Genomic DNA, 24,483 nt, shown 5'->3' with positions numbered 1-24,483 from the left:
CCCTACCTCTGTTGTTTCACATAATAGAGATCGTCCTGATGATGGATGCACCAGGGACCTCTGAAACGTTGGCAAACTTCTAACAGACTACACGGCGCATCAGCGCAGAAGACAGCCATCTTCTGAGGAATGTTATCAATGGCCATAGATGAATATACCGACAGCGTGTACGAATTGTTAGCAGACAGGAAAGTGGTATTCGTCGTTTGTAATATTTCCGAATAATAACGAAAGGGTTATTAGATGTGGTGAGTATTATCTAAATACATTAATGCAATTGCTAGTCACTAACGTACAGTAGCCATGTGAATCATATTAGTGCGGTCTCCTAAACTGGGACATTTTTTTACCGATGAACTTGTAAAGCAGTTATGTGTAGGCCTGCTCTATACACTTTCCCTCTTTTGACATCGTCTAAATAAGGAATTCGATGTTCAGCACACGAGAATACGCGGTGGTACGACTTTTAGAGAACTGATTTTACTAATTTATTTTTCTATAGGCGTTACCGAGAAGATACCGAAATTCTGGCCTACGTTTGTCACCCTTATTTCCCCCACTTTTGGACACTGATAGCTTCAACATCAATTTTCAAGGGCCATGCTCAGTTTTTCCGATAGTTAAATTTCTGTAGCCATCTGTTATTTCTTGAATTAGGGAATGACAGAAAGTTAAATCCTGTATTGTGGCAATGCCGTACTCAGCAACAGCTGGGCTTTTGAAACATATGGCTGATAAAGGTAATTTCTGGGAGCAACCAAAGGTCGCAGGTTCGATTCCATCTGTCACCGTTAATTCAAAGAAAATAATGATCAGTCAGTTATTGTAGTAGAAACCAGTCACCAGAGTACAGTAAAAACTCTGCTATCCGACTCCCGTATTAACCGGCCGAATTTCAATCAGATCGGTTGCGATCGGTTTCTACCGGCGAGCAATCAGATCTTCTGACATCAGCAGAATCACACCGGAACCTACACTTTATGTGATGGACAGCGACTCAGAATGACTGATAAATTATCTGTTTTAATACAAGGACTTACTCGAACAGCGCTCACGAGTGACTGTTTTTGCCGGCGGCTTGTCCGTGCGAAACGCCCGCATCATCTGCCGAGGAAAATCTATATTGAATATCAGTATATTTCACTATTTATAACAATGGCTTAAATGTTTTTGTTTCAACTTTTCTAATTATATCTTTGTCTTCAACATCTTTTTTTTTCATATCCATAACCACATTCCCCTAACCCTCGCTCATCCGACTTCGTCAGCATATCCAACGTATGGTTCCCCTCTTATAGGTCGGTTAAAAGAAATTCCACTGTACTATGTTTTGTGTGGCATTTTATTATGGGTGGAGACACAAAATGAAAAGTAGATACCTGGAATTTGATTCCAGGAAATCCTGAATGTGATTCACAAGCTGAGTCTTGGGGAAGACTAACTCAACATTTGCTTCATCCAAGATAGTAATGCTCACATTTCATCAACACTGTACCAATATTTGAAAGCCTGAGGTTCTTAGAACAGAGAATAAATACAACTTGCTTAAGGCCAAAATAATTTGTATTTGTATAAATAGATCTCACTTAATTTGAAATTTTAAGTGTTGTTTTAATGACAGTTTTTTGGTACAAAGTGTATATACATTTTTTACTATTACATAAAATTTACTGAACATCATGGCTAAGTGGTTAACACGTCTGCTTCATATTCGGGAGGCCCTGGGTTCAAATCTTGGCCCGGACACCAGCTATCCTGACTGGCTTTTCCTTAGTCCATCCAGCAAATGCCAGGATAGTGACTTAAATTAGGCTATGATCACTTCCTTTCACATCGTTTTCAATTCATTATTAACTGTAATCCTCTCATTTGATGCTGTATGGTCTGAGCTACTGAAAAGTATCATTAAATAAACTATAAATACATAAAACGCATAAATTCAGTTTGTCTCTTTTTATAATGAGGAATGAGTCATGTCTAAGTGCAGCACAAGATTGGAGGTATTTGTCAGCACATCTCAAGGCCAAGTATGTGATGATTTCCTGCATGATACAGTATTCTTTGTGAGCTATCAGTACCTCATTGGTAAGTGTGAAGTGTGTTGTACTTCAGACAGGCAGTTGAGATTTTTCAAAAGTGGTGTTAACATGTATAATATTTTAAGTCAATTTAATTTTAATGTGATGTAAATGTAATGTAAGTAACTCAGATTTTCATGTTGACAGAAAATATGCAACTAGTGATCTACTGTTACTTTCTGTGCAATCATTGCATGAAATGTATAAAATTAAAACATAATAAGGACATCATGATTCATCTCTGAAAATGCTTTACTTGAAATGCGTGTATAAATAAAGATTATTATAAAAGTGTATATATATAGAAAGTGATGAAACATTGTATAAATACTTCAGTTGATTTTTGAACTGTCAACAGATTAAATGCTTAGTAAAACTGCTGGTCATAGTTACCAGTTATATAAAATCCTTTGAGGTTTTAATAGGAACGCTTCAGATTTGTCTGACTACACGTATAAGAAGTGGAAGAAGTTGTGTCTTTGTGGTGAGGAACTGATACTATTACAGATTGTTTTTAAACTACTTAAATAATTTTTATAGAGGTAATTCAAGTTCTGTGATGGAGCTTAAGTGGTAAATATCTGTGATTAATATGAGAGGTGAATTTTATATTAACAATAAAAACACAGTAGGTACTACCGTAGCATGCCTCAGTTTATGCAGCTCTGAGAAAAGTTTTCGATTTGTTTAAAGGGAAGGGATAAAATCATCTTGAACAACTTCATATTTCTCATATTATTCATACTGAGAACTTGTCACAGTCCTTATTTATATTGCTCTTAATATTTTTTTTGCTAGATTTTGTTTCCTTTTATATTGTTGGTTAGCTTCATGGATCAGTCATGTATGGTCCTCTGAGATGACTTCTTTCACATGGGATGATCTCATTTCAAGCTGCTACTGGTGTTTCCTTCCTTGGGTCATCCACCAGTGACTGTCCGCCCTTCTTAATAATAATAATTTATTTACATTCCATGGATCCATAAGACAGTCAGATGACGATAGGATGTGGAAAAAGTCATAATAAAAATAATAATAATACAATACATATTATAAAGTACAATTTGTACTATTATATAAATTTCACATAATACAACACAAAGGGTTCACCTAGAGAAATGATAAGCTACAAATAGATCTACCCATTACACACAAGAAAAATTTATCATTTATTTGTAAGCAACATAAATTCATTGACAGAGTAAAAGGAGTGTGTAATTAAGTATCTTTTTAATGCTACCTTAAATTGCTCCTTCTTATTTACAAGATTTGTGTGATTTGATGGTACATTGTTGAAAATTTTGATCCCTACATAATATGCACTCTTCTGAAAGCATGAGAGGTTGGCAATTGGTGTATGAAGCTGATTTTTATTCCTTGTGTTGACACTGTGTACAGCAGAATTAGTTTGAAAGAGTTCTTGGTTATTTACAATAAAGTTCATTAATGAGAATATGTATTCACAAGGTAAAATACCAGAATCAGTTGTTCAATGCAGCACAATTCATTGCCTTGTCCTCTCAGCTTCACTGTTCATGTTTTAAGTCTGTGAAAATGTCTTATTCAGTTCTGCATAAATTTTAATATTCATTTGCTCTTCAACTTGTGACATTCTTATGTACTGAGTTCTGAAAATTTGCTGGCTGAACTGACTCTGGTACCTTTCACACACTCTGTTTACCAGCAAAGTGCACATGTCAGAATGAACTGTTAGTGCCTTCGCTGCATATTGTACAAGATCAGACATGAAGAGAGACAATAACCGTGTCATTCAGCAGCTGCTGAAAAATTTAACGTTTTCCATTCTTTCACATATTTGGTAACACACAAGTAAGTCTTCATTATCACATTTGTGAAAGTCTATAATTTATCAATTTGTATTATTTAATTGCCTAAATATAATTATTTGTGATGCTGGTGAATGTTCTTGCAGTCCACAAAATATATTTTTAAAATCTGAAGGGAATTTTTTGTTTCTTCCACGTGTCTATAATTAATTAGGTATGTTTTGTTACCACTTCTAACTAGATCATGTCTGAAGAAGGTTTCTTACAACAAGATCCAGGATTTGCAACAAAGGCAATCCATGTAGGTCAGGAACCTGAGAAATGGAACTCGGGTGCTGTTGTCCCACCCATCACTATGTCAACCACATTTAAACAAGAAGCACCAGCAAAGCATAAGGTTAGCACTACCATAAACATACTGGTTTGTAATTAGGTCATATTTTAACAAATAACAATGAAAACCTGACAGGCATAATGGTACTAAGCAAAAAAAGTATCCTGATACCAATACAAAGGCAAACTTGTCCCCATAGCCAAACACTACACCACAAGGACATATGGGCTACATATCGGAAGCAGTGGTGATGCATGACTTGTTCAAAAGTGTCGACCAAAGCCTGAGGCAGGGGTTTTGAAAAATTTGGCAGTTGAGTTATACATCATACTTCATCTTCCGTGATGCACAATCACAATTCAAACATGGCACACATATACAGGAAAGGTTATGCGATTAAAATCATGACATTTTTCAGAGTGTTAGCCAGGTTAACTTGGTTAACATGAACACTCCTCTCCTGGTTGTAAGTTGTTAGATTCATACTCTAGCCAATTTACCCCCATGTAAAAATCCCCTTGCATTAATCAAACAGACGTTTGTGAGGGCCTCTAGATTTGGTCTGGAGATGGTGCTAAAACAATAATCCATGATTCTGCTGGAATCTGAATCCCAAATTCCTACTCCATAGCCAGTCCCTTCATTCGGAATGCCTTCTTCTGCTTCATCTCCTAATGCCGTGTGTTTTCTATCGTGTAGGGCTATGAGTATGGCCGAAGTGGTAACCCGTCTAGAGAAGTACTGGAAAAATGTCTTGCTTCTCTGGATGGTGCGAAGTATGGAATGTGTTTTGCATCTGGATTGGGAGCAACTACAGCAGTAATTCATCTCCTAAATGCTGGTGATCATATGATCTCTGTTGATGATGTTTATGGAGGTACATATCGCTATTTTAGTAAGGTTAGTATCTGTGGCTTTTGTCCGATTTCTCAGATTAGTCCTGCTGTAATTTTTATAAAAGGGAGGAGTTAGCATTGCATTTCTCGTTCTATTTCGTTACCCTTTCTTGTTTGGTAGCAGACAGTTATACCCTCTTATAAAGGATTACTCAAGAAGTCTGGGTCACAATTTGGCTATTTAAAAAAAGTAAAGCTATCCTTCTGCACATCATGTATGGTCCATGACTGTAATCTTGAGACTTGTTTGGTGAGGAAAGATAGTGTCTGCCTTTAACGCTATGGACTTCCTGCATTCCTTGCAAGTCTCAAGATTACAGTCATGGACTATAGGTGCTTGGTGGGATGGGAGGTATAGCTCATGCTCATTCTTAACCTCAACACTAAAATTTAAACCCTGGCCACACTTTACCCCCAGCAAAGGACCCCGGTACCCATTGGACAGGAGCCTGTATGTGCCCCAGAGCTGGTCTGGATGCAGAGGCTACAGGAAAAATCCTCTGCTCTTGTTGGGGGTCAAACCCCTGATTGTCCAGTCCATAGTCAGTCACTATACTAGCTACCCTGGCTCCTCATTTTTCTACATGCCAAGAGCAATTGTGATGTTACAAAAATAATAACGTATTTTTTCATCATTATTTTATCAAATGTGGAATGTTAGGGGTATGTAGAAAACTGCATGATGATGAACATAATAATTTGTACTCCTCCCCCGATATTGTCAGGGTGATTAAGTCAGGAAGAATGAGTTGGGTGGGGCATGTGGCACGCATGGATGGGGCAAGAGGTGTGCACCGGGTATTGGTTGGGAAGCCTGAGAGGAAGAGATCACTGGGGAGACCTTAGACATAGATGGGAGGATTTGAAGGCAACTGGATTTTGTTGGCCCAGGACAGGGTCCAGTGGAGGGCTTTGATTAATTCAGTGATGATCCTTCGGGTTCCGTAAGCCATCTAGTTAGTTAATCATTGTGAGATCTGAGGTTACCATTACTGTAAAGTTGTCAAGTGTTGAAGATGTGACACTGTGTGGACTTGTAGATAGATACCCATGCTTCAGAGAAATTTATTATCTGTATCTTCACTGAAAATGGAAATTTTATGTTTCTCTAAAACATTAGAATCTTCCTATAAGTCCACATGATATCACTACCCAGAATGACATTGGCATTTGTATCACTGATAGGCAAAAGAATAAAATTGTCTGTTGTAATACAATGTATTGAAGAAATTATTTTAGTCAAAATTTGTCTGTGAATTGTTTGCTATACAGCAGACAGTGAAGTTTTTTGAATAATTTAGTAATATTAAAAGAGTTGTAAATCAAACTTAATCTTGTTTTGAATTATAGTTATACTACTAACTTTATTTCTGTGGAAATAGGTAGCAGCTCGTATGAATGTGGAAACTACGTATGTTGATGCTTCTGAGCCCAGCAATCTTGAAAAAGCCATCAGGTCCAATACAAAGTTGGTGTGGTTAGAAAGTCCAACAAACCCATTGCTGAAGGTTATGGACATCAAGACAATTGCTGAAATTGTTCATAAGAAGGATATTCTTCTGGCAGTGGATAATACATTCCTCACATCATATTTTCAAGTAATATTCCTTTTTCAGAAATGTAATATTAACTTTTACTATTTTTTATATGTGGATGGAGTGAAATTATATGTTTGTAAGGTCTATAATTGCTAATTACAAATGGCACTGGATAGTAAAGTTAAATAACTATCTTACATTTTCAGCGGCCACTGAGCTTAGGAGCTGATCTTGTCATTTATTCACTAACCAAATACATGAATGGGCACTCAGATGTTATAATGGGTGCTGTTACCACTAGCAATGAAGATATCCACACACGTCTTCGCTTCCTTCAGAATGGTAAGCAGCAACTCAGGAATGGGCACTTTGCAAGTGGTATAACCCTTTTCCTCTTCAGTATTTCTAATTTTGTTCGTTTTTATAAGTAGGGTATCAGTAATTTTCAATGTCAGTGTGTGTTTTGTTAGGAAATTGTAAGACTTATCTTCCTTGTACTCTTTAGAGTGAAAGGCTTCTGGGCAAGGAGTAGCACATAATTAGTGGTTTTTCAAAAGTGCATTTGCTATGTTGACCCAAAGAAGCTGAATGTTTAACCTCCTTCCTGCTTTCTTCAATAAATTTAAGCACTCTGTGCTAATTATGCAATTACATATATGCATTCTGCTGATCAAATTTTATTACTGCAGATATTTTTTAAAAAGATCCATTGCATAGAACAGAGAATGTTTATTTTGACCAAAGTTGTTAGCAGCTGACTGAAATACATACAACTGAGTCATTAGTACCTGAGCCTAGTTCTTATGTTGTGCGATCCATAAACTTATTAATTCTATTTGGGACAAGGGAGAAGTGTCAGAGCAGTGGAAATAATCATTTACTCTACCTATTTACAAGAAGGAGATAAAAACTTTGTGTAGTAATTATCGAGGAATATGACTGTTATCAGCTACATAAAAATGTTAGCAACCTTCTTCTGTCAGGTTAATTTCTTGTAAACGCAAAGTGGGATCATCAGTGGGTTTTGATTAACGACAGATCTCCACTTCTGAATTCTACAATTGTAAATTGCTGTAGAAGAACTGGGAGTACAATGGGACAGTACTTAAGCAGTTTACAGACTTCAAGAGAGCCTATGATTCAGTTAGGTGGGAAGTATTATACAGCATTATGATGAACCCCTAAATCCCATAGCAGTGGAATTTCATAATCACATCATCTCATGAAACACAGTGCTATGTCAAATAGTCATCTGGTAAAGAGAAATGAGCTGTATGGGGAAAATATATTTAAATAAAAGTACTAATCTGAATCACAAATTGTTGACACTGACATACCCAGTTCCTTCAGATGAAACTGTTCACTGTGCAGTACAAGATAATTTCAAAGAATTTACTTTTAGACACATTATCTCCTCTTCCATATGTTTGATGCTATGCAGTATTATTATAATTTAATATTTTGCAGCTTTGGGAATTGTGCCATCTCCATTTGATTGTTACTTGGTAAATCGAAGCGTGAAGACTTTGCATATCCGCATGCGTGAGCACATGAAGAATGGTCTAGAAGTGGCACGTTATTTGGAAAAACATCCATTGGTTGAGAAGGTGTTTCATCCAGGTACGTGTAATATGCTCATATAAATACAAACATTCAATTTAGAAACAGGATGATCATGATCACCAAAAATTACGTAACACATTCGAGTAAATGCTATAAAATACAACTGTGCAGATGAAGAGGAAATGATACTACGAGGGTCGCTCATTAAGTAATGCCCCACATTTTTTTTCTCAGCCAATAATGAAGATAGAAAAGTGTACTTTTACATGCTTGAGATTTGATGTTTCCCGCGTTCGTGTACGGAGTTTCAAATGATTCCAACCGATAGCGGAGCTGTAGTGAACTGTTAAAATGGCGTCTGTGAACGACTCTCGTTACAAGCAACGAGCTGTAATTGAATTCCTTGTTGCTGAAAAAGAAACGGTGGTGAACATTCATAAACGTTTGTGTGCTGTGTATGGAAGCTGTGCAGTCGATAGGAGCACCGTTGGTCGCTGGGCTAAGAGAGTTAAAGCTTCAGGAAGTGAAGAAACCGAGCTCCGTGATCTGCCGCGCTCTGGGCGTCCTGCCACAGCCACCACTCCAGACATGTTGAACCGCGCGGATGCCATTAGTCGTGAGGATCGGCGCATCACAACTCGACAATTGGCCCAACAGCTTTCAGTCAGCAATGGAAGTGTGATTGCAATTATCCAGGCTCTCGCATATTCGAAGGTGTGCGCAAGATGGGTTCCACGAAGTCTCACAGCAGACCACAGGATTCAAAGGAAAACGATTTCTTCTGAATTGTTGGAGCGTTTTGATGCTGAGGGAGAGGTCTTTCTGTCCCGGATCATTACAGGTGACGAAACCTGGATACACCACTTTGAGCCAGAGACAAAAAGGCAGTCAATGGAGTGGCATCATCCTCAATCACCGAGAAAGAAGAAATTCAAGACAACTCCCTCCGCCGGAAAAGTCATGATGACTGTCTTTTGGGACAGTGATGGGGTCATTCTTGTGGATGTGATGCCAAGAGGTGCGACCATCAATTCAGACGCGTACATCAGGACCCTGAAAACCCTCAAGAAGCGTTTTCGACGAGTTCGGCCTCACAAGCATCCAGCAGAAATTTTGCTCCTGCACGACAATGCACGCCCTCACACAAGTCTGAGAACCCGGGAAGAAATCACCAAATTGGGTTGGACGGTGCTACCCCATCCACCCTACAGTCCAGATCTGGCACCCTCCGACTTCCATCTCTTTGGGCCACTTAAAGATGCTATCCGCGGAACAAGATTTGAAGATGACGAGAGCGTGATTCAAGCAGTGAGGACATGGCTACGTGCACAGGACAAGAGCTGGTACCGGCAAGGCATGCATGCACTTGTTCCACGCTGGCGTAAAACCGTACAAGTTGATGGGGACTATGTGGAAAAATAGTATGTGTAAAGGAAACATTGATTTATATTGTCACTAAATTTGAGCCATCTTGAATAAATATGTTCTGAGGAAAAAAATGTGGGGCATTACTTAATGAGCGACCCTCGTATTAAAATTCTCAGTAGTAAATTACTTAAAAGGAGAAGAGTTCTTAAGAAGTTGGTAGTCACTTAGATTCCTCATCTTTTTATGAATCTGGGTTCAAGGTCATATTCACATGAGTCCTCTACTGGACCATAACCTGATCCATTTAAATCTAGTTCCTGTATTCGCAGCCTGTTTCCTTAAGATCCAAAGTTATTTTATAAAAGAAGTATGCATTATCTTAGAAAGTGCTGTAATGATCCTTGTTATTTGCAATTTTGCAAACCTCATTTGGCTTGAATTTTATTTGCACATGAAAATCCATTATCCTAAACCAATCACTACAGGTATCACATTGCACAATGTCAGTAATTATTTTTAACATTTCCTTAAATATTAACAACATAAAAATATAAAATTAAACTTGTGGACCTTAATGAGGTCTGTATCTTATATATGCTATATACCAAGCTTAAACAGTTCTTTTTAAAGAATTGATTGTTATTTAAGCATAATGTAATGTAGGAATTATATAATATCAATGTCTAGTGTAGACCCCCAAATATTATATTTCTTTTAAATCCATTTACTAGTATCAAAGATGAAACTGTAGAAGGATATGACCTAGTCATAATGCAGTCATTTTATGCACGTTATACAAAGTACACATCAATGTTGACAGGTGAATAGAATTTTTGTACATGGAGTGATATAAATATATACAGATTTGAAGATAACAATTTTTTAATTTAATCAGAATCATAAAATATTTGTCCTAAACGGTCATTAAATTTAATTGATATGATAGAGTAATAGCTGGCAGCATGGCAGCAATATTTTTTCATCAAGAAAAGTTATTACTAGTACGTGACTACAAATTGTTTGTATTTCTTGCAAGTTACAGATAACAATGATTCTCAGAACAGACTGTGGTACTGATGTATGGAATCAGAGTAGTTAAAATTCTCATGATTTTTAGTTTTATAAAAAACGTTCCACTTTCCTACATTTTATGTGTTTGTTACACTGTTGCTAGCAAAGAGCATCTTATGGGTCCATTCTGTCTATCTGTCAGACGTGTCTTTCGGCTGAGATTGTTCTGCCATCTATCAGTGGTCTTACAAATTACATGTTCTGTAACACAGGATGAGCACAAAAGAACTTTATGCTTTAAGATTTATACAGAAAACAAATGCTGTATGCTTAGAATTTCGCATCTGCAGCAGTCAGAGTTTTCTACCCATCTCAAAAGACTCATCCCAAACTTTGTGCAGATTGATGTAAGCTATGGCAGTTATGATTCACTGCCTCAACTTTGGCAGTGATTGTGGCAGAGGCTGGGTGGTTCCACGTGAAATTGTGTGTGAAATGCATGTTGCGTATCGACGCGCGGGTGTGAAGTTCTAAGTATGCCACATTCATTTTCTGTATAATTTTGGAAGTGTAAAGTTGTTTTGTCCTCATCCTGTATAATAAATCAAGAACAACTGATTGGACTTTCATAAAATTTGGTGCGAGGTTGTTTATCCTTTGGTCTCTGCAACGACTGATGTCTCTGCCCATACACATATAACTCGAGAATGGCAGCTGAATTTTTATGAAATTTGGTATGAACTGGAGGCTGCTCCAAGCTTGTAATTTTTAATTTCATAGAAACATGTGCATTAGTTTGTAAATGTATCAGTTGTACAAACCAAGATGATAAATATGTGATTATCTTAAGAGAGTTGTTTTATTATTAATTGTTATTCAGCAGTGTGTGGTTTAAAGAAAATCTTTGGAACTTGTGTTTACTCCAAAGAGTGTACCTTTTTAATCTACTCTACTTAGTATTCTAATATTATTCCTAGTTTAGTGTACCTTCTAAAATTATGTTACATGTCTTTAATAATGAATGTCATGATATATTTATAGGTTTGCCTTCTCACCCCCAGCATGGATTGACAAAGCATCAGTGTTATGGACATAGTGGGATATTTTCCTTTTACATCAAGGGCGGACTGCGTGAATCAACTATATTTCTGAAGGCACTCAAAGTTTTCACACTTGCCGAAAGTCTTGGAGGCTACGAGAGTCTTGCAGAACTTCCGTAAGCATTTAGAAAAAGTCACATAGTCGTATCCTATTTTTATTTTGAAGGGACTATGCCTTTTATTTATTGAAATGGAGAATTGTTACATGTGCATTATACTTAAACATTCCCATATCATTTAAATTAATTTATATATAATATAATAAATGGTGTAAAAATATTGCACCTATTCTTATGTCTATTCCTTGGTACTACTACATTTTTTGTAACATTATATATGCATTATTATCTGAGACCATTCTTTGAATTCAAAACAATTCCCTTTTTTCCTGATGTTCCTGTTAGGTAAGGTGAAGGAAATTGTTTGTGAGGACTTGCCCGTGAGGCAGATTCCAGTGCCTTCCATAACAAGAGAGAAATTATTGCCAATAAATTGATTTACTTATTTATGGTTCATTTAATGATGTTCTAATTAGCTCAGACTATATAGTATCGAATGATGGGACGATCCTGGCATTATCCTTGATATTGTATTTGTGATTCAGAAATAGAAATGGACATTTAAAGTTCCTGCTGGTGGCTTACAGGCTGTAAGAGAGTGATCTGGAAGCATTTTGGGTGTCACAGTTAGTTTACAATTGTGCCTGACGTATCCTCTCAGACAGACGACAGTGTGGCATGCGTAGAATGTGTTGTCCAAGAAGACAAGTGTGTGACTTCACTAGATTGCCAACATCACCTACATTTCCATCACGAGTTCTCACCATATCATTCATTATGTTCTGCAGTACTGCAGTGTTGTCATGATAAGTGCCTCATCAACTGACAACTGAAACGAAGATTTCTATCTTCTGGGATTCATCTCCCTGATGACGAAGGCAGTATGACCTCTGAAATGTTGGTAAACATCTACCATACTACACAGCGCAACAACCCAGAAGACAGAAATCTTCGTACTCACCGCTGTGAAAACCTCAAATCAGGGCTTTTCTTGTGGTCTGTGGACAGTAGACAAACATGATTTGTGGTGAATAGATGCAGGAAGTCGCAGCCCAACAGCCGCAGCTCTCTCAGATAAACAGGACATGGTAAACCGTGTAGTAGTAGCTCTGTTCTCTCAAAAGTGGATATGGTTTTGCAAATAACTGATTCTTTTGTTTTTCAGTGGTCTTATGTAGATCACGTATGCTGTAATTTTTGCTACAACTGTACTAAAAATATAATGTATTTTCTTTTCAGCTCCGTGATGACACATGCTTCCATTCCTATTGAAGAGAGGGAGAAGACTGGTATCACAGACAGTTTAGTAAGATTGTCAGTAGGACTGGAATCATCAGAAGATCTCGTAGAAGATTTGGATCAAGCTTTGAAGGCTGTTGTAAGTATAGATGTGGGACTTCTATTCAGATGAAACAAGATATGAAAGTTAATTGGGAAGTGTAACAACTGGTACTATGGAACCTGACAGTTCTTTAAATGCAGCATTAAAATGCTTCTGCTGTAATCTGCTATCTCAGCCCAATTTACGTCACAACAATTTAATCATAATGTATGGTCTTTAGACTAACTGAAAATAATATTAAACATTTTTTTGTTCTAGGCAAATACATAAAATTCTTCTGAATAACAAGAGCTTCAAGAATGACTGCTGGTTAATATGGTATTTTGAAGAATGATGATGAATTTGTAATTGTGTTTCCAGAGTTACAGGAATATACCAATTATGCATTTCCTATTAAATATATTATTTTGAAGAACATTAAGCGTGTTGTCAATTTAGCCGATTCTTGGATGGCTGTGCCATAAAATTAAGATTGGCTAGCAGTAAGAATTATATGAGGACTGTTACAGAAGTAATGCCTGCTATTTCTTTCTACTTCAACCCTGATTACAATGCTTATTTCAGGCAAGATGGTTATATAACACACAGAGGGCCGTTCACACTGTCGACCGGTCGCCGGCGACCCAGTCGCTGAGCGACCAAACGAGGAGACCAGCGCAGACAGAGGCCTCAGCCTCAGTACTTTGGAAGCAGTCAAGCAGTATGGATGTCGAGGAGATCACTATAATGATAAAAATTCGTCAAACAATTCCACAACCTCTTCCCACTGACTTTTTTCAAGTCCCTGTTTGCATAATCGGGACTTGCAAGGTCCGAAATGGCTCTTCGTGACTCTACGGCCGAAATAAATCTTTCAGTATCAAAACTCATGATATACTGATCACTTGAGTGACATGAACAAGACAGGAGAAAACAAGAAACAATGGATATGTCACCTCTCTGAGCTCTGGTTGCTGACTGAGTCGCCCACAATGTGAATATGTGATTGCCATCTATGTATCTCGTGGTCGTTGGTCTCCCGTGCGTCGCTCACTGCGTGTTGGTCGCGGTCGCCCTCGTGTGTAAGCTTGTACTTAGCTTTTCTACCTAGTAGCCGTTCAGCGACTGGTCGACTGTGAAACGGCCCTTACTTTTCTATGAAGACCCTGTCAAATGCAGATCATTTTTACTAATGTTAAACCAGTTGATGTACAAAAGTTCACAACCAGGAAACCCTCTTGACCCAAAACAGATGGCATGCCCTACCATCAAATAGATATTTTCTGAATTTCGTATTTCACGGTGGCAGTCTTATGGTGCTATTCCTCAAGACTGTCACTTGTGTTCAATCATAACCTGTGATAATTAACAGAAAATTCTCATCATCAGCTGTGCAGCAGTTGAACAGTTCCAGAGAAATTGACTATGGGCTGCTTTGTGCTCTTCCATCAGTATCCTTGCGACTCTTCACACACAAATCTTGGAATTGTAGCGTTTTGGCTTATTTTGGTAACAATGTATCACAATGTATTTGCCTCTTTACCATAACACCACAGAACTGCCCTCAGAATCTGAATTATACCTCTTCGAAGTTAACATGAGATGCATTATTCTCTAAAGCACTAATTTTTAAATGGGGTGCTATGCCACGCTAGTATGCCTTGAGGTACCTGCACACGTGCATGAGACAGAAACTATAATATTACTTGGATACTTGGACGACCCATTCTTCAAGTGTCTGAGCACTGTGGGTCCCAACTTTTTCGTTGGCTTTGATCTATTAGACAGTTGGTAGGACTCCTTGGACGAAGGAAACTATAACTGAATAAAAATAATCTTTGTCAGTCCCCACTTCAACATGCAAACATACTTTCAAAATCAGTGTCCAAACTAAGTGCAATGGAACTGAAAAAATCGTTTGAAGCCCCATATTCCCTATCCTCACTTGCATAGACTAGAAAAAGGCAAATAAAAGTTGGGATTAAATGGGGAAGCAACCTGGGTTACCACAGAGATGTGGACCAGGTAGAAGATAACTTACGAAGCATAATAATAGTAATAAAAATAATGGTGAAGACATATCAAAAGATTACTCACTAAAAGCACACAGAATGTAAGTCCAAAAGAAAGAACCGACCATGCCGGAAGCAGGAAGGCAAAAGTCGCGGGAAAAGCAGCTGCAGCACAGAAGAAACCAAGAGGAGATAAAAGAGAGAAAATTGTAAGGAGAGGGGAAGACAGAAAGAGGAAATGCCCAAATATGGCACGAGAGTTTGCAAATAAAGATAAATGCAGAGTATCACAAATTTACGTAAGCAACTTTAAGGAAGTCGGAACCGATCTATGCACTTGGGACAGTCAAGTACTTGGACCTAGCTAATGAAACAAGTGTTGGAAGACAAATTTGACATTTTACAGGAGAAAATCTGGTGTTCTGCATATAACAATAGACTCTCATTCAAATGGTTCCGGGTTCAATCCTCAGCCAGATCTATATGTGCAGTTTTTCTGCTCACAGACTGAAGCCTGTACCTTTGGGAATGTGAAGAATGCCAGGCCCCTCCACTGTGGTTCAGAGACCATGATAAACCGTAGGTCCTCTCCGCTGTCTATCATTCTCATCCTATCATTTGTGGGCAACAAAGCCCATCCTATGGGTGCTCCTACCTCAGAAATGGATCCTACACCCTTGCCTACATGGGCAGTACGGTTATAAAGGTCATCACAAACCATACAAGGACGTACCAAACAAACAATTTATAGGAATTACAATTTGCTTCTTACCATACCTTGAACAGGAATGTTGTCAACTTATACTTTCAGACAAGTTAATATAAAATTCTTATTATAGCAAAACGAGCTTCAGAAGATACAAATTGCAATTTAGGTCAATAATTTACAACACAGAAATGGAGTTAGTACCTGAACTTATAACTTGCCTCATAACAAGTTATCCATGTTTTTCCGCAATTAATTCACTCTTTGTCTGCTTTAACACGACCAAAGTATTGCAAACTTGTAACACACTTCTCAGTATCCACTCTTCAACTTCTTTTGGAAGGAATGGAATACAGGACTTCAGATGTTGTCTAGTACTTTCTACACACTGCAATCATACACAAAACAAAAATTACATCATCATCAACAAAAGCCACTTATTTTGTGTCACACAAATTAAATACATTAAAATGGTGCATACTGGACATTTCCCTGTCCTGCTCCATGTAGCCCAGTCAGCTGGGTCCACCGACAAGAGCTGATCTCAATCGATGGACCTCACTATTCAACAGACTCAACTAACCTGGAAGCAGTCAGCTTCTGAAATGCCATACATTTTTAAAATGTTTAAATACCTGAAGGAAACAATCTTAAGTCCCATCATATCAACGTAGTAACGCATAACAATAATCACAAAACCACCAACACTGGTTTATGCTGTGTTCATTTCACCATATGTCTTGGTCCTATCAGGGTAGATGACCTTCACAGTATCTGGTTCAGATGTAACATGGATTTTTTGTTAGAAACCTTAGAGTCACTAAAACAAACTTAATGTCAATACTGATAAAATCAGGTTAAAATCATAAAAACTTATTTTTTTTGTCCTGATAAAATTAAAATATACACTACAGAACGTTATGGTAACCATCTTTTCAGTACTGTAGTTTGTGAGCACCATAATGACGGCTATGTTGCGAAGTCTGACATTCAAAGCCTCGAGCCCTGATATCACTTGGCTCTTCACAGTTCAGTTGTCTTCGTAATGAGTCATGTCCTCAACATTTTGGAGTCTGGGCATGGTATAAACATATCGGGTGATGCAATGGCTTTGAAGTGTATGTATTAATAACATCGCTATTGAACAGTTAACACCAACATTCCTCCTAACCCATAAATCTTCAGCATCTAAGACAGGGCTACCCAATCTGTACCTCGCAAGCAATGTTGCCTGCAACACAGTGTTATGTTGCCCATGAAGACATTTGAAATAAAAAACCGTCTCTTAACACCAAAGCAACTGCATTCGTTTCCTGGCGAACTATGAAAGAGAACTTACCACCACTTTTATATTCCCAAGTGATCCTATCATAAATCCTTACTGTTAGCAGTAGCTTTTGCCGAGATTAAAAGAACATTGTCGACGACTGCCAATGTGTATTGTTATGGGGATTTTTCTGATGAATGGCTTGCAGATGTGCGGGCATCAGCAGTGGCTTCTTTCTGATATTTTCGTTGTCGGTCTTGTTGTGTGAAAGATCACACAAGTTAAAGTACTTAAGATTATGTCAAAAACCATATTAGAATCAGAAGCATACTGTTTATTTAATATAGGTTTGTCTTTAGCCTCCTTATATCTAAATTTTTATATTTATGGGATACTTTCAATAGTCACCGTGCTTTCAATTGGGCCATATTTGTGGTTATGGTCACAGATGGGTTGGGCATACCAACATTTGTCCTAATTACGTCTGATATCTCTTATATGTTCTTTATATCTAGTAATGAAGATCCTTCACATTTGGCCTATTTACCTGGGCACAGGTTAGGAATTTCAGATTATAAACACTACTATGTTACATTTGTTGAACTGTCTGTATACATTACAGTGATTCCTACTGGTATTATTGGCATCTTTAATCTAGTATTTATAAGATTTTTGTCAGGGTTCAAAGCCAAGTACATGAGGAAATAATCTAAATAAATTAAAATAAATATAAACTAAATGTGTATACATAAACTGATTTCTACTGAACTTCATACGCAGATAAATGGGTTCATTCTCAAAAATTGAGTTCTTATTTTGAGTTTCTAGGTTTAAAAATGCAATAAATACTCTGTATTTTGTAAAATCCAGCACTATGAGTCTGTTTAAATACCAATTAAATCTGTATGTGTGTAGACTTCGGGAATTTAAATGCTGAACGCTGAAGGTACGTACATTTTTTGGTTTTGTGATTATTGTTACATGAAGAAAACTGTCCAAGAATGTGCATCAATTTAATAACATAAATTTATCAAAAATCATGGGGCAAATTAAATTCCTGTTTTATTTAAAAATCACTTGCTCAATTTGGCCCATCTGTAATGTTGAGGTGCTTAAGGCTCCATAGAAATCAATATTAAATTATTTTTACAGATTCATCACTTCCACAAAAACAATCGACAGTCACAAAGAGAAGTAACCTTGTTAGTAGGTTTTGAGGTTTTCACGGCAGTGAGTCTGAAGATGGCTCTCTTATGAGTTGTTGTGCCATGTAGTCTGGTAGTAGTTTACCAATGTTTTAGGGGTCCATGCTACCTCAATCATCAGGGTGATGACTCATTGCCCTGATGATGGATGCAGCAAGGACCTCAGAAACGTTGGTAAACTTCTACCAGACTACACTGCGCAACAACCCAGAAGACAACCATCTTCAGAAGTAAATTTCACTATTAAAACTTATTAATAAAGATTTTATACTGCATCCTTCACCTTTTCCAGGTATGTGAGAGGCGGTTCAGAGCTGAACTCCGTGTTGAAATTTACTGTTGCTTCTGAACTCTCTTCATGCAATGCAATTATGGCATCCATTCTGCGCAGAAGCATACTGGTATTGAGTTCATCTGATATAACATTCACTGTTAACCGATATGGAATATTGGTGAGCTCATCATTTGGTTCAACTATGAGACACCTAAAGAAAATGTCAAAATGTACACAGTTAATTTTACTGTTTCACTGAAAACAACAAATAGTTTCCCTTTCTCTCACTTTAGTCCAATATACTCATATTTATCCAAACTATCTTTAATATCTGTTTTTCTTTCTGAGACTGTTTAGTCCAGTTTGCACCTTCATAATACATTTCTCTATGATCCATTTTAATACTATCCTGCAACTTCCAACTGGGTTCTGCTTCAGATTTTCAAATCAAAATATATTAATATCATGTTCTTCCTTTAATTTACACGTTTGTCACAGCGGCCTACTTGATTTAATCAAAGTATGAATAAGAACATTAGGTTAGAGGATTATGCAGTCTTCCATGCCCCATTTTGACTAAATTAAGATCCTCAGCACACTATCAAACACCTTGAATATCTGCTCTCTTCTCTGAGAAACAGGCCAAAGTCTCAATTTCATACAAAACAAGACACAGTTACCAGTACAAGTGTCCCATTACAAACCATGCTTTTTCATTTTTTCAGTGCATTAAATACACACCAAAATTCTACTTTCTTCCAGTTCTTGATCAGACTTTTATAAGCATACACAGACTTCAAAATATACAAAACTAAAATTTTGTGAGTATGAAACTTAGTCTCTCACATTAAGGGCAGAACAAGGACTGACAGTGTTTGAAAACGGTGAGCTTAGAACAATATCTGGATGAACAAGGGATGAAGTGATGGAAAGTTACATAATGAGGAGATCCAGAGTTTGTATTCTTTACCAAATATCATTAACATGAACAAATCAGAGGATAAAATGGGCAGGACACGCAGCATGGGAAGAGAAATGCATAAAAGAATTTTGTTGGAAATCCAGGAGGGAAGGGACTACTTCTAAGACAGGCATATGTCAGAGGATAAAATGAAAATGGATCTTCAGGAATCAGGTATCAGGGTGTATACTGGATTAATCTGGCTCAGGATAGGGATTGCTACTTGAAGCAAGTGTAGTAATAGCTTTTCAAGGACTCTATTCCATATAGTTAATTCCAAAGACAGTATAAAGCTGAAAAACTTGACGCTAAATAAAGCAGTATATTCTTTCTTCTTCTTTATTTATCTCTTTTCCAGAGCACAGGCCTCCTTTTGGAGGTTTCCTTTATCTTTTGATGTGTGCGTTTATGAGTAGTAGGTGGCCAACCCACTGCCTCTGTACAATTTCTACTCAATCCTCATTTGACTGCCAGAGCCATCTAGTAGCGAATCAGGAGAGACATGGGTGAGAAAATGGCTGATAAATTTTGCTTACAAAACATCTTGTTTCACGCTCGTAAGGTTCTTTTACATGCCGTAAATCTATGACACAGGACCGCCGGCTTTAATTCCCCTCCACAGGAAGTTGTGCTACGGATTTTTATCACCCCTTAAAAATCCATCGACCCTGGCCAGGTTTGAACCCACTAACCACTAGTCCACCGAGGGCAACTAAATAAAGTAGTATGGTACAGAGTAAAAAATCACTGACATATGCTGCATTATCTGGAAGATGGCCTACCTATATTCAGATGCCGATGTCCTATTTTCGGGGCAGTATGGAGACAGTATGAAGCCGACAAGAGGCGCTGAAGCTGTTTTAGCAAACCACTCCTGCATGTGACCTTGAGTGTCTAAGTCTTGAAGTGAAGGATTTGGAGAAAACGTAGGATGTGAATGATACCAGCCAACAACCTCTAAACCTTCATCATGGAGTCTCTCACTAGCTTCAGTCTGAGATACTGTAAAGATATTTAGTCTGAGTAAAGCATAATACAGTACACTCTGATCACATGGGGTATATTAATGGGTTGCAGATTAACTGGGGTCTATCTGGTTTATATGAAAATTGAAAATAATTTGGAAAACCTGCTGTAAGAGTTAGAATGTATAAAAACAAAGGAATAAATTCAACAATGACATATTATTTAATGTATTAACATTAATCAATTGTTGCTAAAACCAAAGTTTAGGATAATATAATATTATTATTATCCATTGAAATCCATCTTTAAAAAATTGTTGGTATGTACTATATTAAATTTGCCATAAAATCCTTTCTGTTATTAGTAAATCTCAAAAAATTTAAGTAACGTATATCTTTAAATTGCATGTTCTTTTTAATTTTTGTAAATTATCTGGGGTTTTGACTATCAGGGAAAATATATTTCCCAACCAATCCAGATAATCAGGATTCTACTTTACACCATTTCTACTAGAACAAATTAAGTACATGTTAGCAATTGAACATAAACTGGACAAATCAGTTGCTGAACTTATTTAATTCAGAGTTCACATTTAACAATGTACACACATATGCACGTGCACACATGGACAGACAAACCAACACACATACATAAACACACACTTATTATTACACTCCTTGGATCCATAAGTCAGTCAAAAATTGAATAAGTGAGAAAAATACACAGAAACAGAATGATTTAGCACTGCCTACATTAATTATATAAAAAACGTTCAGTCTAGCAGTTCCTTTTACTATATGATTAAAAGGGAATTTAAGCATATTTAAACCTTGTTCTCACACACACTGTAAATTCAATTAAAGTGTTTATAAAATAGTTATCTTACATTACTTCTTGTTAAAATATATACAAACTATCACTGGCTTTCTTGGCGATACTTAAGCTGTTAGTTTGAACACAATCCATTGCAATTTTATGAACAGAAGGTGTCAGTTATAACATCCCCCAAAATATTTGTTAAAGAATTGTTAAAATGTCTGTAATGCCAAAAACAGAATTTTTAATATATATAGCATTCCAATCCCCCCCCACCCCCACTGACACAACAATATGCACTGATCACATACAAATATAAGATGGCTAAATCACAGTTCTGACAGAATATACGGCTTTGCTCCCATTAAGCTGCAAGTCTCTACATAACAGAAATACCAGTCAATCTGGTGATGGAATACAAAATTATGAGCAAAACAATGGCAGAATATATTTCATACCAGTATAAGACTTTATGAAAAATAAAACAGAATTATCAGATTTTCATATTACAGGTATTACAGCTAATAATATCTTAATAGAAGATGCAACTTTTAAATCATGTCATCATTAACAAGTCAAAATGACTTGTTTTAAAACTGTGCAGTACTGAAGTTGTATTACCTGGGCACATATCACAATGAATACCACTGCTACTACTTCGACATGCCACGGCACGCCATATCTGAAGCACGAGGCGTTTGGGGTCATAACTGCCTCCCAGCAAACCAATAACTTCTGAGTGTGACGAATGAGCATGGATATCCATAATAAGCAGTGGCTCTATGTGAAGTTCTACTGAATATGGAGCCTTCAACAGTAACAGACAAAAAAAATTATTTGTTAAATCCACAAACATAAATGCACTGTCAGTGTTGGTCTTCCGAGTTCTTATGCTGCATGGGCTTGTAGGTACGTACCAACATTTTAGAGAAATTTTAAAACCTTGCATACCACGCAGTGTTGAATATTTATCTAAAATATATAAAATAATACCCATGCAACGTCAAAGTTCACAATCCAGGCACAAACAACGCAACCACGGCCACGGCTCACCGTAGACCAACAACGGAAACCTAAACTTAGGCCAGTGGACACTAAGCTAAGTAACTCAATTTAGATAATACACCAACTCTCGTGCAATTTAACATCCAGTGTGGTATTATATGAAGTATGGTTTTATAAAGTGCGACCCTTTTATGCTCAGTGCTTTATAACAAACCATCGTCTTATGAATTATCTGATTTTAATAGACAGACTAATGAATTAATGTTTTTTGCCACTGATGATGACCTCGTGAGGTCGAAACGCGTTTGGAACCAAGTGTTTTTCAAAGTGTAAACAGTTTTGTTAGTATATATGATTTTATATATTTTAGATAAATACTTTACAGAAACTTTGTCTGTATCTTTACAGATGAAGATACGAGACAGTACTCTAGGTGTAATCTGTGTTTAATACAGTCCACAACTCTGTAGCTGATCATTAATCAATATAGAAATTAGTTCAGGACTTCTTTACGGGATTAATGGTGAAACATGTTTATCATTTATTACGTTACAAATGACTCATTTATTTAAAGAAATGTTCAAAACAGTTATACAAATATTGGTTTCTATAAACATAGCTACAGTGAAACCTCGATGCATCGTTTTCGGCGGGGGTGGGAAATAAAAACGATGAATGCGGGAAAACGATAGATGCGGGAAAGCATTAAAAATTTAAAAAAAAACAATGTTTCTCTTTCAAAGTTACTTCTTTTTACCAAAAAAGTCTTTAATGGACAACTGGTTTGTTGAAACTTTACGTTTTAGACCAAACAGAGCACTTTCCACGTTCAAAATGTTTTCTTCGTCACGTTCACTAATATTAAGCGCATAAAAGAACGACTTCACTTTCGCCAATGCAGCGTGTGCTTCGGCAAAACTCGGCAAAGCTTCGGGCTCGCATTCGTCGTCTTCCTCTTCCTCACCACTCCAACCCCCTTTGCGGACAATAACAGGAAGAATGGAAATACTATTACTGCCGAACTCAACGAAACGTAGCTGTAGAAGACCCTGAACTGCTGGAAACGAGATGAACCAGAAGAATAAAAAGTGCCGCCAGCCTTTCCTTTGTACTTGTAATAAAAGCATTTGTGAAGAAATTCACACTGCACATGCCATCTGGCATCGCTGGAACGAAATATGAGTGCACCCTAATTAAAATCGTAAAATTTCTGAAAATGAGCACCGCCATTCACTCCAACTATCACCCCTGCACTGCTGACCCTCATTCCAAAAGAATGTGCTGGTTGGGCGACATAACAGGTTACCGCTACTGTGTATTCCAAAAACATTGTGCGTCTTTCGGTATTAATTTATCTCAAAACCCAGCATTTTAAATTCTCAGAAACGATCATTGCGGGAAAATTGTGGGACGGGACTAAGATTTTTGAACGATCGATGCGATAAAACGATAGTTCGAGGAACGATAGAAGCGGGAAAATGTAACATTATTTTATATGGGATGTATTCGGGACCGAACAAAACGGACGATGCATCCGGGAAAACGATAGTTCCGGGAACGATGGATAGAGGTTTCACTGTATTACTATTGTTTCTCACAGAAACCAGAGTCCCTCTATGATTACTGTTATGTCTTCGATATTCTCCCATAAGCCCAGAAGTAAAGATTGTGGAAACTTACTGGCTTAGACTCTGTGAACCTGTTGCAATAAATGAGTTTTATTGGTTTTGGTTTAGACATATGAACTTTGCTGGTATTTTTATGAGAGTCTGGCATAACAAAAGTTGTATGAATAGCCTCGCCATCTTCACTATGAGTTATTGTATAACCTCCTTCACCACTCACAGGAAACCAAGAATCCTGAAAAATAAATAACAAAAACACAGAAAATAATCCCATAAGTAGTCTACAGGGTATTTTTTGTAAAACTGAATGGATGCTTGTACTTATTCAGAATGTAAATGATTAGATTGTGAATCTTCATCACCATATCATAAATGGCAATAAAATGATTAATGATTATAGCAGTAACTGCATGTAGGAAAAAGACAAATTCACAGTTATAAACTAAATCTAAAGGTCTGTGATGATAGTGTGATTTTAAAACAACAAACTCTCTGGACATTATCCATAATTTTGTTTTTTCAATAAAAAGCAATGTGCAGAGATAGGGACTTGCTCTATCAATTAGGCCCAGCAGGGTAGGTTTTTATCTG

General features: G+C 37.1%; 2 protein-coding genes across 12 annotated transcripts in view; one reads left to right on the top strand and one right to left on the bottom strand.

Moving 5' to 3' along the window:
• The first annotated feature begins 23 nt into the window (after positions 1–23).
• Positions 24–13,493, top strand: Cth (Cystathionine gamma-lyase). 8 transcript variants are annotated; one of them, XM_022069612.2, is made up of 9 exons: positions 27–248; positions 4,107–4,262; positions 4,899–5,099; positions 6,478–6,693; positions 6,840–6,975; positions 8,101–8,253; positions 11,617–11,791; positions 12,974–13,112; positions 13,335–13,493. In XM_022069612.2, exons 2-9 carry the CDS (start codon positions 4,110–4,112, stop codon positions 13,344–13,346), a joined length of 1,185 nt encoding a protein of 394 aa, XP_021925304.2. In that variant the 5' UTR covers positions 27–248; positions 4,107–4,109; the 3' UTR covers positions 13,347–13,493. The 8 variants fall into 8 exon arrangements, with proteins under 8 accessions (XP_087215328.1, XP_021925304.2, XP_087215331.1 ...); XM_087359204.1 differs by lacking the exons at positions 27–248; positions 13,335–13,493 and adding exons at positions 2,084–2,196; positions 2,437–2,562 and having other exon boundaries at positions 12,974–13,292; XM_087359202.1 differs by lacking the exon at positions 13,335–13,493 and having other exon boundaries at positions 24–248; positions 12,974–13,292.
• The window catches only part of LOC110832518 (histone H2A deubiquitinase MYSM1), a 27,416-nt gene continuing 14,757 nt past the window's right edge, over positions 11,825–24,483 (bottom strand). The window contains exons 9-14 of one of the 4 annotated variants that reach the window (XM_022069605.2): positions 23,948–24,127; positions 21,884–22,070; positions 20,263–20,482; positions 18,529–18,730; positions 15,978–16,161; positions 11,825–14,876 (exon numbers count right to left, since the gene is read on the bottom strand). In XM_022069605.2, coding sequence (XP_021925297.1) covers positions 16,006–16,161; positions 18,529–18,730; positions 20,263–20,482; positions 21,884–22,070; positions 23,948–24,127 — 945 coding nt within the window. In that variant the 3' untranslated portion in view covers positions 11,825–14,876; positions 15,978–16,005. Of the gene's footprint in view, positions 14,877–15,879; positions 16,162–18,528; positions 18,731–20,262; positions 20,483–21,883; positions 22,071–23,947; positions 24,128–24,483 lie in introns of those variants that run through there. The other 3 variants (XM_022069606.2, XM_022069607.2, XM_022069609.2) reach the window with 3 other exon arrangements.

The sequence above is a fragment of the Zootermopsis nevadensis genome, unplaced genomic scaffold (assembly GCF_977971745.1).
Source record: "Zootermopsis nevadensis isolate Lab colony 2312 unplaced genomic scaffold, Znev_1.0 Znev_ptg000031l, whole genome shotgun sequence".
Classification (NCBI taxonomy): Eukaryota; Metazoa; Arthropoda; class Insecta; order Blattodea; family Termopsidae; genus Zootermopsis; species Zootermopsis nevadensis.
Note: the sequence above shows the minus strand (reverse complement) of the source record. Positions and strands in the feature narration are given on the sequence as shown.